General features: G+C 33.4%; 2 protein-coding genes across 2 annotated transcripts; one reads left to right on the forward strand and one right to left on the reverse strand.

Annotated features, from left to right (window-relative positions):
* Positions 1-451: 451 nt before the first annotated feature.
* LOC145578643 (GDT1-like protein 1, chloroplastic) lies at positions 452-7,893 on the reverse strand. The gene is made up of 12 exons (XM_081635941.1): positions 7,637-7,893; positions 5,635-5,716; positions 4,540-4,842; positions 4,044-4,097; positions 3,670-3,731; positions 3,266-3,334; positions 2,789-2,840; positions 2,613-2,687; positions 1,633-1,762; positions 1,053-1,123; positions 889-936; positions 452-652 (listed from the first exon to the last, which is right to left on the reverse strand). The coding sequence occupies exons 1-12, from the start codon at positions 7,762-7,764 to the stop codon at positions 578-580; spliced, it is 1,149 nt and encodes a 382-aa protein (XP_081492067.1). The 5' UTR covers positions 7,765-7,893; the 3' UTR covers positions 452-577.
* A 4,783-nt stretch (positions 7,894-12,676) lies between these two features.
* Positions 12,677-13,579, forward strand: LOC145578653 (disease resistance response protein 206-like). The gene has a single exon (XM_081635952.1). It carries the CDS (start codon positions 12,731-12,733, stop codon positions 13,307-13,309), a length of 579 nt encoding a protein of 192 aa, XP_081492078.1. The 5' UTR covers positions 12,677-12,730; the 3' UTR covers positions 13,310-13,579.
* Positions 13,580-14,030: the final 451 nt, after the last annotated feature.

The raw sequence follows: 14,030 nt of genomic DNA on the forward strand, positions 1-14,030 counted from the left end.
TCTTGAGTCTTGACATCTTCCTTGTAACTTCAATGGCATGTCATTTTCAATCAATGACATCTAAAGTGCACAATTCGACTGACTAAACATAGTCTAAAACAACACGTAATTATCTTACAACACATGAGATTACCTGACTTCACAGGATCTATGTTTACGGTGTCTATTTAATTATATGAGGCGATATTTTTGACAAACTAACGGTGGTGTTGTGGTCCTAGATTATGTATTATAATTCCCTTTCTATGGGGTAATTAAGTGCATGCATGATGCAACCATAATTGCGGCCGTTTTCAATGGATCAGCAAAGCAATCTGAATTAGTGTAATGGACAAATGAGTGAGAAAGCGAGAAAAACTACTATAACAGAAGCGGAAAAATGGAGACATCAGGCAGAACAAATCTTAAAGAACAAGATTAGAGTACAAGTGATGGAGATCAATGAAGGAAAAAAAAGAATGAGAGAATGACATTGAGATGAACATAATCAGTTAGAAAGAACCCGCATTGCTATTCTACAAATTGGCAACGCAGGATCAATGTCCATTCTAATATACAAACAGAACTACGGAAGTGTCTAACCTTGAATTATCTCGATCAATGTTATGCTGGCAAAAACGAGAAATAGAACACCTCCAACGTATGAGATTACCTACAAAAATTAACTCGCATTCAGTGTGCAACATTAAAACAAAAACTTGTAGAATCAAAGGGTAAATGACAGTGATGAGCTCAATTGGAGACAGCTTGGAAGATTTTATTGTGTTCATGTAATTGTCAATGAAAGATATGGTCTTCTAATTTAGAGGTGGCGGCGTGGTGTGTGTTAGAGAGGGGAGGGGGGGGGGGGGGGGATTATTAATATTTTTGAAATGGATGAAAGCTTACTTTTTCAGACAAGAAATTACCCAACAAGGATCCCCCTGCTACAGCAAGCTGCATTTAGATGACTTATTAAGTATATGACAGAGACTTAAAGTTGAGAAAATAAACTTCATAACCTGTTAAAATTGTTAGTTGATACAAAGTATTTGTAACTTTGAATATATTACCAAGGTTGCTACTCCATGACCAGCAAGTGCTCCACCAATGACTCCAAGAGGTGAAGAGGCTGCAGCAAGTGCTGTACAAATATAATAATAAGTAAAAAATTCAAAGCAAGTTCTGTAGAAGAAAACCTTGTCTACACTGGGACGGTAAACATATCCACTGAGCTTTCACTTATAAGGCAACAAGGGAAGCTACGATTACACTTCATATACAGCTTCTTGCATTCTTAAGTAGGAGTGCAACTATGAGGAACTATTTCATATGAAAAAAAGAAAGACAAAAATTCAATAATAAAGTAGAACTATGAATCATGCAAATTGATGCAAAATACTTTATACGGAGCTATGAATGAAGTAGCTGATTGTTATTATGCATCAGGAAAAGGGTGAACAGCAGCCTCATCATCAGGGTACAACACTACGGATTCTCAGAACTGACATCCATTATTGGGGTAATGTTAATTTAGATGATGTAGTGTGTCAACACACTCAACAGAAATAAACATTTAAACACATACAAACTTTTAATATAGTGAATTGACTGCTAGTTTCCGGCTAAAATTAGACTAGTCAGTCAACTCACCTATTGTCGAGAAAAATGATTTGTCACCCCATTCAGCAACAAAAACCAAGGCAAATGTACTAACAATTGTGCCAGCAGCTGCCATGATCCCAGCACCATTTCCAGAAAATTCGGACACTGCCAGTTCAGCCTAGTTCAAAAGGCAACACATTCTGTTCTTTAGCATTATATTTCTTTTCCATAAAGAAGAGAGATAGCTGATCAAGAAAATAAGAAGACCAACAAAGGCCATAAAGTAAAACAAATGAGACAGGACACAGAAGGAGAAAAATGGTTATCAGCATCGACAAAGATGCCAAAGGAAGCTAAATATTGCATTTAAGATAGAATAAAAAATAGAATCATGTAAAAGAATCAATGAAATAATACACTAGTAATATATGCACAAAAGGACCATAGGTATAAAACGTAGCACCTTTTTTCTATATTTCCTCCGTTCTAATAATATTGCAACAATTGAACTTTTGCACTATTCATCGATCTTGTTTGAGTGTTTAACCACATAATATGATTCATACATTAAGTAAAATATAGTCATATGAGATTTTCTTAGATTCTTCTCATAAAATACTTCTACAATATCAACTTTTTATAATTTTTACTCTTATATAATCATAGATATTTATTATATTAAATGTGCTTTGGGATGTGTAATTTCATCCTCGTTGCAATATTATTGGAACGGAGGAAGTAGATAGTAAGCCAGCTAAAATTTAACAGAGCAACAAATGAAGAATAAAGCCTAATCAATATTTGGTATGTAATAACCACCATCTATTTTCACCCCCTACAATGTCATATCAAATTTTAAAAAATTGATGAAGACTCCGAAACTCATCCTATCACTTGATCTCGATATGAAGGCAAATTAAACAGTCCACATAATCAACTAACATTACATTCATGTAAATCCCAAATAATTCTAACTTCAAAGCCAAGAATATCTGTCTGTTACGCCAAGCATATAACTATTTAACTACCTCTTTCTGTTCATCTTCAGCCTTTTGACTGTCACTTGAACTCGCATCAATCAGTGTCGTGACCCCAAAATACACCTGAAAGATTAATAATAATAATAATAAAAAACACTTCATCAACAGATTCTGTACATGCAACACATACCCTATTTTCAAGACACAAATATTAGAAAACTTACAAGGAGACAGACTGCAGCAATATCATCAATAGGCAAATCACTCCCAGCAAAACTGCAAAATTATTGATCAATTGTAACTTTGCGAGGGAGAATGAATGAAATGATTAGTACGACACATGAGTTTTTTTAATTTCCCTAAACAAAACTCAGAAATACGTATCATCCATGCGTCAATACCAATCATGAAAACTAGTTGAAATGTTATATGATCCTTAAAATTGCAAATGGATGATGAAATTTTCCCAAAACCTATAACTTGATGACAGGAGCATTTGGTTTTTGATTAGATACACCCTTAAATTCTTAGCCTTTACATAATTACAGATTGTGTAGTGTATTCATCAAAGACATGGTTGATTATATTAACGTCTGATCATAGTTATAGAATTCTCAAAACAATAAACTATGCGTGTACACTTCGAAATGATTTTTGAACTATATTCATGGCTAATTTATATCATTATGCACCAACATTACCTGAATGGAAGGACACCATCAATATAGTGAAAAGTCCTACCCAGTAGCACTGATATTATAGTCATTATCCTGTTAAGATCATATCACTGTAAATTAGAGCCCATTAAAAAAGAAGAGACTTCAACAGTTCAAATCATACAACCCTCCATGAACAAAGTATATATATATAATATATATATATATATATATATATATATATATATATATATATATATATATAAAATTCTATTTCTTTATGGCATTGTATAATGAAGCTTACAAAATAAAAAAGAATGCAGTATAAATCTATATTAAACTATTCACATGCATTCATCTATAAGGTCCAAGAGTTATGATTGCATGCAGAACAAACCACATGAAAGCAAATAGCATTGTAGCAACAAGAATAGCAAGAGATAACATACCCAAGTGCACCAAAAGTGCCAGCAAAAACAACTGCAGCAGAATTTCTGGCAGCTAATAATGCCTGGACAGGAATGAACAATACGTATCAGGAACAGCAAAATTTATTAGATATAATTGTAAAGGAAGAAAAATTTGTAGGGAAGCAAATTCAGTGCAATCAATTCTCAGAAATGCATGCCCTTATGAAATGTTCACAATTAATAGCTTATTGTACTCCGTACTATTTAAAAATTAGAGTGTATTCCTCTGAAATCACAGGATTGACTATTGAGTCACTACATGAGATAAACAGTAAATGTAGAAAAATAAAGAAAAGGCTATCAGTCAAAGTCAACTTGACCAATAAGGCTTTGACAAGTTTGTTAGTGCTTACTGCAATAAAGAATGTCTTGTCCCCAAGTTCAGAAAAGAAGATCAGCAAGAATGCCTGCAGAAGAACATATATCAGCCAAGTTACTAAAATACAGCATCGGAAATGAAAGAGATCTATGTACTAGGAGTTATGAAATGGAGAGGCAACCATGAGTAACACATATAAGGAATAAAATATACAACATAATATCTTTCATAATGTCAAGAATGAGAATGACAGGCAAAAAAAAAAAAAAAACCTAACTTATATCATCTTTCGTAGTTTTGTTTATTGTAAAAGGGTGTAAAGGGGAGGGGCATAACTGATTAAGTAGTCCATATAATGAGTATTTAAGGGGCTGTCGCAGTAACATTGAAGGTTTTGCAGAGAGTCACACTTTGTGTCCAGATTTACCTCATACTAAGTATTACTTCGTATTTCAGAAGATATATAGTCTAGTTTAACATGAACTTAGTATGAATGCACATTGCAATAGTTGCAGGGAGATTTTCCTAACTGAAGCGAAACCTGTGCTAATGTCACTAAGGTCCCCAAAGAAGTTTGCTGACTGTAAGTTGTCCATAACATTTGAAGTAGCACTTGCGTTATCAGCACCCTGGACTGTGAGCATCCCAAAGAGAAAAATAAACTTTAGCAATTGTCGTGAAGATTTATCAAAGGTTGAATTGTCCATCGCAGCAATAATCTCATCTACTCTGCACTGATTCGAAGTAGATAAATTTGAAGCACAAAAATCATATTGGTCCTCGCACAAGTCAGCAATTTTATGCGGACTCCCAATTTCATTGAGCCTGCACTCCTGCAACGTATCATACATTAATCAAAAGCTTTACCATAGAAATATTTGCATGTGCATATAGTGCATGTAATATAAGACAGTGTGTAGCTTCTATGATATCGTGTTGGTAACAGTGAGTCCGGATGGAGTTTCAGCATGATATACACGGGAAATTGATTACAAAAGACATTTGCATGGACATAGGGTTAGAGAAACATATACATTACATAAGAATGACACCATAAAGGTGAGAGGTCAGAAACTGTAATAGCATTTCACAAAACCTCTATCATGCATCAGTGATTCCAATGATAGTTGCATTATTATGCATTGACACAAGCAGTCAAGAAAGAATTATGTCACAGTAAAATACACATCAAGTTACATAGAGGGAGGTCTCCCAGGGTGTGTGAGTGTGTTAGGGGGGGGGGGGGGACACTGACAGTGAAATGGGAAATTGAACTTCAAGGAACTATAAGAAGTGTGGTGGTAATTTAAAGAAAAATCAGATTATTTAATCAACGACCCATATACTAGAGAAGTTTCGCAACTTTCTATACAATACAATACAAAACATTAGATATCAATCATACCATAAAGAATGATTCTAGCATACAACTCATAAACTACTTACACATATGATAACAGTAAATACTACATAGTAGTAAATTTTAACTTCAGTTTTCTGTATCATTTTCAGAATTGAATCAAACTGGTGAAGAGAGACAGCGTGATGACCATTGTTTTACAATTAGAATACAAAAGAGCTCATAAAATAAACACATGACAGATCAGGAGAATAGGATGATTTACAGGCTCATTGAATATGTGCGCTTTTTGTCCAAATAATTGAATATCCTTTTCCTGCATAGGGTTGTACTTCTTGCTTAGAGCTCTGCAAGAAATAAGTTGAACTTTAATGCATAAAAAAAAAAGGTAAATAGGTCATATCCCCTAAAATATTCAAGAGTGTGAATGAATGTACAACAAGGAGAAGCCTAAAGATCTAGTTAGTGGTCATTGTCAGCCTTGGAGGAACTCAGAAATGAACTTCATGCTTCATCTAAATCTATCAAATTTCACTCCATATTCTCTAAACTCTTTGTTGAGCCCATGAACGAACCAACATGTGAATGGAACTATGGAAGTGTTATCCCATGTTAAACGAATGTGAATCCCACATTGAAGAAACAAGAAAGTTGTGTCCGCTTCATAAGGTTTTGAGGTGGAACCTCCTTGAAATATCACTGGCAACAAAGGCTTCTCTCAGTATATGATGGCTGGACTGCTTAGGAGCACATACATAACTAAGATAAACTAATGCTAATTATTTAAGTGAATTGGTATCTAACCATACTATTTTTAACCACTTCAACTTTTTTTATGTGATGGTAACTAATTCCGTGCAGATTACCATCTAAAGGCAAGAGGCAACAGGAGTCCACATTGTTATTAAAGTTCATCCATTTTATGATATTCACTAAAAACATAGTTCATCTTTTCAAGGTTGAAATTTCTTCTTTTAAAGTTTAGGAATATATCCCCTTACCTAACATTGCACAGGATTAGGGTGTTGTCCATTTGACTGCTAAGTAGAAAAGAGGAATAAGGGACACAGTAAGGAGTGCAACTGGAAAGACTAACTTTTACATTTCCTAAAGCCTTATCAAGAATACCCATTTTTTTTTTTTAAAAAAAAAGCAACTATATCTTCTTCACACATTAGAAATCTGAACACACCATAAGACAGCTCAAATCACCCTATATTCTATTAAGTCCTTCAGTATCTTACAAAAACACACTCGTTAGTTACTCCCAAAGTTAAAGGACACCCCCTTATGGTCATCTTATTGCTTATTCAAAAGGTTAATTTAGTCTTAAAAATTCGAAGTACCATATTCCTTGCCAAGTTACTTATCCCACCATCCTTTACAACCTTTTTGGTAAGCAATAATAAGCACATATGCAGCTAATTAAAATTATTTTAACTTCCAATTAGAAGTGCCTGGTAAGCAATGCAACCAACTTAATTTCCTTAGCTTTGGAGATATTTGATAAGAAGAAATCTCAACCCTTTAACCCTAATATAGCTAGCTTGTCAATTTCTACTGTTAAATGTATCTTCAGTTTACCTTCCATTTCAGCTAATATTATACAACTTTCGCCTAAGTAACTTATCGCCTTATCTTATCTCACCAAATGTTTTGCTTCCTTTCCAACTCACTTTCAGCAAGATTAAGCTACCTTACATATTTCCGCTATAATTATCGTCTAACCTATCATATTTGGCAATTTTTTGTCAAAAACACCTCAATATTATACCTAACCTTCAGTAATGTAGATAAATTGTATAAACATACAACATTTCAGGTTTCACCAAAGATAATTCATCCAGGCAATCAATATCTGTTAGAGATATGAGACATCGGAAAATATCACATTGCTCGCAATTTTCTAATGTCATACATTATACATTTATACATCAATAACACGAGCACACAACTCGTCGCACATAACAAGAAATCAGCCATCATCTAACAATAATTACGGCTTGCAATTAACAGTACATCCTACAATTATTTGATTTCATCTAAGCAACCAGTATTAACACTATAAATTCATCCTACAAAAGAAGAAAACCACGCTACCAACAATTCTAAGTTCATAATCATATCCTAAATCAAACACAAAAATTACAACTACTAAAGAAAAAGCACAAAAATTCTCACAAAATAGAACAATCAAATCAATTAAACAGCGTAATCCATCAAGTTAGAAAGCAAAACCTAAAATTGTAAAAATAAAATTAAAATACCTGAATTGAAATAAGCAGGGAATTCGGCGACGCAAGTTGAAAGGATTGAAAGAATGATTGAATGAAGTTCCGCCATTGTTGAGCTTGAAGGTTGGTTGAGGAGATGCAGAGAGCATCATCGTCCTCATCCTCCTTCAATGGATTTTTCTCTCTCTTCGTATTTCTGTGTGTAAATAAGAGTGGAAGTGAGTTTTTGTGAGTGTGTGTGCTCCATATCCAAAGCTTCCAAATTTTGTGATCATTTGATGATAGCGTTTGAGTGGATTGAGACGTTTTCAATGTGTAAACCTTTTTGTTTGAAATTTTTTTTGACGTTTTTTTTTTACTTCGTATTACAAGTACGAGTACTAGTTTTTGGAGGTCTGATTACTCCGAGATAGGAAGCCTGTTGTTATAGGCCCAAGTCTTAGTCCATGTTCTTTTGCGACTCGACTATGGCCATCTATGCGACTCGACTATGGCCATATATAAAGGGGAGTTTTTCCCCGAGTTTTTAGAGAGCCACATATGATTTATTTTTCTTAGCGTGTCATGTAGGATTATGAATTTAAGTTGTAGCCAATTAAATAAGAGATTATTAATTTATTTTACAATTAAATAATTCAAATGCCACGTTCGCAAAATTGACGAATGAAATTTTAAAGTTTAAACTAATTAAATACAAAATATTATCTTTTGAGATTAGAAATTTTATCTAATATTTTAAAGCTAATATAATAAAAAAAAATCACATAAGAAAAATATTTTTTTAAAAAAATACTAACAAACCGTGTATCGCACAGGCTTCATCTAGTTATAATAATAATAGTATGAATTCGAAACTTGATTCATATGTTTGGTTTGATTTTTAAAATGAAGTTTTATTCTTTTATTTGATACCTTAAAATAATGGTCTGAGACAAACCTACATTCGCTTAGGTTTATAAGGATTTATGGTATGGTTTGTACGAGTTTTAAAATGCATGTAAGTCCTACATTTCCTAAACCAAACACCCTCTAAAATAATCTAGGAGGCACCTCTAGAATATCACAACCTACCAGTCTACCACTAATCCAACACCACTCGTGTTCTAGGGTGGGTGGCTATGGGTCAAATTTTTTTCCCCAGGATCCAACCAACCAATGAAGCACCATAAACTCGCTTTCTATAAAAAATTGAAAAAAAAAAAAACAATGCAAAATTTATTAATTACCCAATATATGATCCATTCAACTCATGTCATGACCCAAGCTTAAGCAAGATCGTCCTCAATCAACCCATGCACAATTTAACCCAATTCAATTTTTTTTTTTGACACAAATTTAACCCAATTCATGAACCAACTTGATCTGGTCCTATTTCATCTCTCATCATGCCCAAACCTTGTTTGCGTCAATTCAAAATTAAAATAACCCGATGGCTATCACTAGGGCTAAGACACTAACACACAATCCATTATAACCCCATGGCTATCGCTAGGGCTAAGGCATTAACACACGATCCATTTACCCATGTCTTAACCCGATCACAAATCCATGCACAATTCAAACTAACCTATGAACAACTCAATCCACTCACCATTCCTCAACCACCAAGTTTGCATCAAACCTTACTTAAACCAACATGATATGCATCTCTCTAACTCTCTAAGCATCTTCAATACTACCAATGGCTACAAAATTGTGTTGAGATAAAACTAACTAATCTGCTTGTTGTTTTAACAATTTTTTTACACTATCATCATTTTGTTTTAACAATTTTTTCAATGATGAGATACAATTTATGAAGCTTGCAAATTCCATATTCAAGTTAAAACTCTATTTTTTTTAAAAAAAAAATATGACATAGTTTCTCCGTTTCAGACGCTCTCTACTCTATTCTCTCTAAAGAAAACCTAGCCTCCATTTTCGATTTTTGAAGGGGCTTCCATCAGTTTTTACCGGTAGAAAAGCCCCAAAGCCCTAACCTTTGTTACTTTGGACTTTTTTGTTTGTTTTTTTAGGTTTAAAGTAATGATTTCTCCTTTGAAAAAAAGAGTTTTAGATCTCATTCGAAAGACAAAAGTTTTTTCGAGACAAGGTTTTTTGGCCTCATTCGAAAGACATGGTTTATCTCCCTTTTTCAAGGAGGAATATCTATAGCTTAAAATCAAAATGATAGATCATCTGACGGTTTGTTGTGAACTTGTTTCGTTGTTGTAAAATTATGCAGGGTCGCAAAAGTTATCATCAATTTTCTAATATGATCAGATAAATTCAATGGAAATCATTTTCACGGCTATAAGGGATCGATAAATTGTCTGTCCAACAAGGCTGTATTATACAACAATATAAGCGGGAGATGTTCCACAATGCAAGATTTGCTCGACGATCGTACATAGTTTTTATGAAGGAAATTTTTATATGCTTTAACTTATGTATTTGTTAAATTCGATTCTCTTTGTAGATGTCGAATTACTTTTTATTAATGAATTAATTTTACTTTTAAAAAAGTACTAATTAATTTTATTTATTTATTAATTTAAGGCAATTTGGATAACTATTTGTTGGCTACTAAGCTTTCCCCTTCAATCCACAATCATGAATCATCCCCACCTTTAAAAATAATTGAACACTTTTCCCATAGCCTATATGGTCATCATGTATTCATGTTCCACCTTAGGAAGGAGCTTATGGTGGTTGTAAACTTCAGATCAAATTTGGTAAGAAAGACCTTTTATTTTCCTTATTTAGATTTGAGAATGTCGTTAGTTGTAAAGAGCTAGGGGTTGGGCCTTCAGCAAGTTGGATGTTTTAATCATCATCTGTCCTTAGAAATTATAGTTGATTTAGGGCCTGTTCACATTTACTTAATTTCAATTCAGTTTAGTTCAGTTCAGCTCCAATCAGTTCAGTTCAGTTCAGCTTCAATCAGTTCAGTTCAGTTTAGCTCCTAATTTTCCTCTCTCATAAAATATTCATTTCAGCTCAATTCAGTTCAGTTCAGTTCAGTTTAGTTCAGCTCTAATCAGTTCAGTTCTGTTCAGTTCAGCTCCAATCAGTTCAGTTCAGTTCAGTTCAGCTCATTTCAGTAAACGTAAACAAGCCCTTAAGCAAGCAAAACAACCAAAAATAGGCAAAATTGCCTACATGATACGGACTACATAATATAGGATCAATAGGAAGTATATACTTGTACGTAGTTTGTGGTAAGGAGAACGCCGCCTGTATGAATATGAAGTACTACTTCTATACGATATAATCATATGATGTTGTTTGATTAAGTATATAATTAAATATGTACTTTGTATATATTTGTATTCTGGCTTATTATCACTAATCTATCTTAAATAATTATGATAGAATGTCTAAAAATTATTGGGACTTTTACTTGAATTTAGTCAATTAACGATTGATCAATATAATATTGAACATTAACTTAAAATTGACAAAAACGAGAAGGAAATTATAGCTACACAGCATAACACGGCGTTACACCTCAATACCTCATACAATTTTCTTATATCATTATCTGTCACAATTTTATATATATAGGAATTAATATAAGTAGGGTAATCCTCACTTGAATTTTACTTATCTTATTTTATTAGCCCTGAATTTATATTTGTGCTAATTTAGGGCATGTTCACATTTACTGAATTGAGCTAAACTGAACTGAGCTGAGCTAAAATGAATATATTAGGAGAGAAGGAAAGTAGGAGCAGAACTGAATTGATTGGAGCTGAGCTGAACTGAACTAATTGGAGCTGAACTGAACTGAAATTAAGCTGAACTAATTAAACAGACCCCTAATGTTATATATAGGAAACTTATTAGCTTTAGCTGATTGGACCTTACCTTGTTATATTGGACTTTGGCCTGGGCATGTTCTAATTGACTGAATTAAACTGAACTGAACTTATTGGAGCTGAATTGAATTGAACTGAACTGAATATTTTATGAAAGAAGGAAATTAAGAATTGAACTGAACTGAACTTGTTAAAACTGAACTGAACAGAAAATAATGTGAAGAGAACAAGCCCTTTGTACGAAGTAAGGTTTAATTTAAAGTTTAAATGTCAATAAATCTTATTAATTAACCCTTATTTTATCTAATGTAATAAGTGAAAATTAGTTGAGGAGATAGAAATGAGCTTAAATGGAGTTATGTAACATATTCTTGTTCCTGTATCTTGTAACTGCAAAAATGTGTATATATGGTCATAATTCCTAAATAGGAGTATTTGTTACCAATTTGCCAAAATCCCAACTAATAATTTCATTTCCTTGGATAAGAAGTGAAATTGCAACAACTATGATTGGACAACTGGCCCTCAAGATGTGAATTCAAGCTATAATTATTTGCAAACTTTACGCCACATTTTTATTTTCATGGTTCATAAATTTGATTTGTTGCTGCTGGTATCTTCTTACGTTATGTCGGATAATTACATGTTGTATTCTTGTTACCCAATTACCGTTACGTTGGTGGACTAGTAATTCGCACATTAAAAAAATAGTACATGGGGTAGCTTAATTTAGTGGATAACTTTATTATTGGTCCATCAAAAAATTCATAAAATAATACTCCGATTGTAGTATCAGAGTACATAAAGTTAAATTTGCCACAATTTCTCTAATTAGAAGTCCTTTAATTGACTTGTTCCACCTAATTATTCAAAAGTCCCTAATAATTTGGTAAACATATAAAAGTCCAAAAATACGTTTATGATGGGGTTAAAAAAAATTATTTAAACCATCACGTCATCTGTAACCCTGACCAATTATATAAATTAACACATGTATATAACATTATTTTCCCTAACATAATTGATACTTCGTATGTATTAATGTGTCTAGAGAAGTCTTTAACATAACATCTATTATATATAAAAAAAAATGAATCACAAATAACGTAGACACATGGTGGTTTTAAATTAGACAATTACTTTTCCGAAATAGGGTCAGAAAGCTTGGTAAGAGAGTTATTACATCCTTTGATAAGTTGTCTAGCCTAGACTCCTAGAGTGCTATATATACAACCCTGCCTAAATATGATTTTCCAAACAAATTAAACTTTAATTTGTACGTACTCTTGTAGTAGCAATTCATTCATTTCCTCAAAAACCAAAGCAAATGGAACTAAGATCATCAATATATTCCCTCCTCTTTTTCTTTCTCCTTTCAGTAACAAACCTCTCAAATGCTCTTAAAAACACTCATAAAATCCCTCAAAGGCATAGGAAACCATGCAAGAGTATGGTGTACTACTTCCATGACGTACTCTACAACGGCAAGAACGCCAAAAACGCCACTTCAGCCATCGTAGGAGCGCCCGCTTGGGCTAACACAACCATTGCAGCAGGGCAAAGCCATTTTGGGGATGTTGTAGTTTTCGACGATCCTATTACACTTACAAATGATTTTTACTCCACCCCAGTAGGGCGCGCACAAGGGTTCTACTTGTACGACAGGAAGGACGTGTTTACATCTTGGTTAGGGTTCTCGTTCGTGTTCAACTCGACCGAGCACAAGGGGTCATTGAACTTTGTAGGGGCTGATCCTTTGATGAATAAGACTAGGGACATTTCTGTTGTTGGAGGAACGGGTGATTTCTTTATGGCTAGGGGTGTTGCTACTTTGATGACTGATGCTTTCGAAGGCGATGTCTATTTTCGACTTCGTACTGAGATTAATCTCTATGAATGTTGGTAATTCATGCTACAAGATTTGTTAGGATGCAACATTTTCATCATGTCAAGTGGGGGTTGCAAAAATTATACCACCCACCTTTGTGTTTCTTTTTTTGCCTTGTTTTTTTTTTTGTTTTTGTGCGTGTAATTGCAAGTTTTTCCTTAATTCGAAATTGTGTATGATCAAGCCATGGCCGTTTGAATTTTGACAATGGAGCATAATAACGATTGAGTTAGAGCACCATCTCAATAAAAAAACTTAAAAGCAAATGGTTGAGAACCAGGAATATGTTTTATATATAATCTATAATCTATTAGAGTGAAATAATGCATTTTAATTGGATGCATTATGGTTTGGTAGTACGTTAATTTAAAATGCCTAATCTTCATGTTTGAATTTGAGGTAGTTAGGGTCATGTTATGATCAATAATTCGTTTTAGTTTGAATCTATTACAGTTAATTCAAGTAGCAATATCTTAAAATCAATATTAGCCTTAATACTTACTAAAAAAAAAAGAAAAATCTAGGGTGAATAATTTTTGGGCTAGTTTACCTTTCAGAAAGAAAAAAAAATTGTATAACGAACCACTTAGGGCGTGTTCAGCACTAGCTTTTGAGTAGCTTTTAGTGGTTTGACTTATTCAAATCACTACATAGTAAAAATTATGAGTGTTTGGGAATGTAGTGGTGGGGGTAGAGTTTAGTGGTTGAAGTAGCTTTTGTGAAACGTTAACATTATTAA

This window comes from Chenopodium album, chromosome 2 (assembly GCF_948465745.1).
Source record: "Chenopodium album chromosome 2, dcCheAlbu1.1, whole genome shotgun sequence".
NCBI lineage: Eukaryota > Viridiplantae > Streptophyta > Magnoliopsida > Caryophyllales > Amaranthaceae > Chenopodium > Chenopodium album.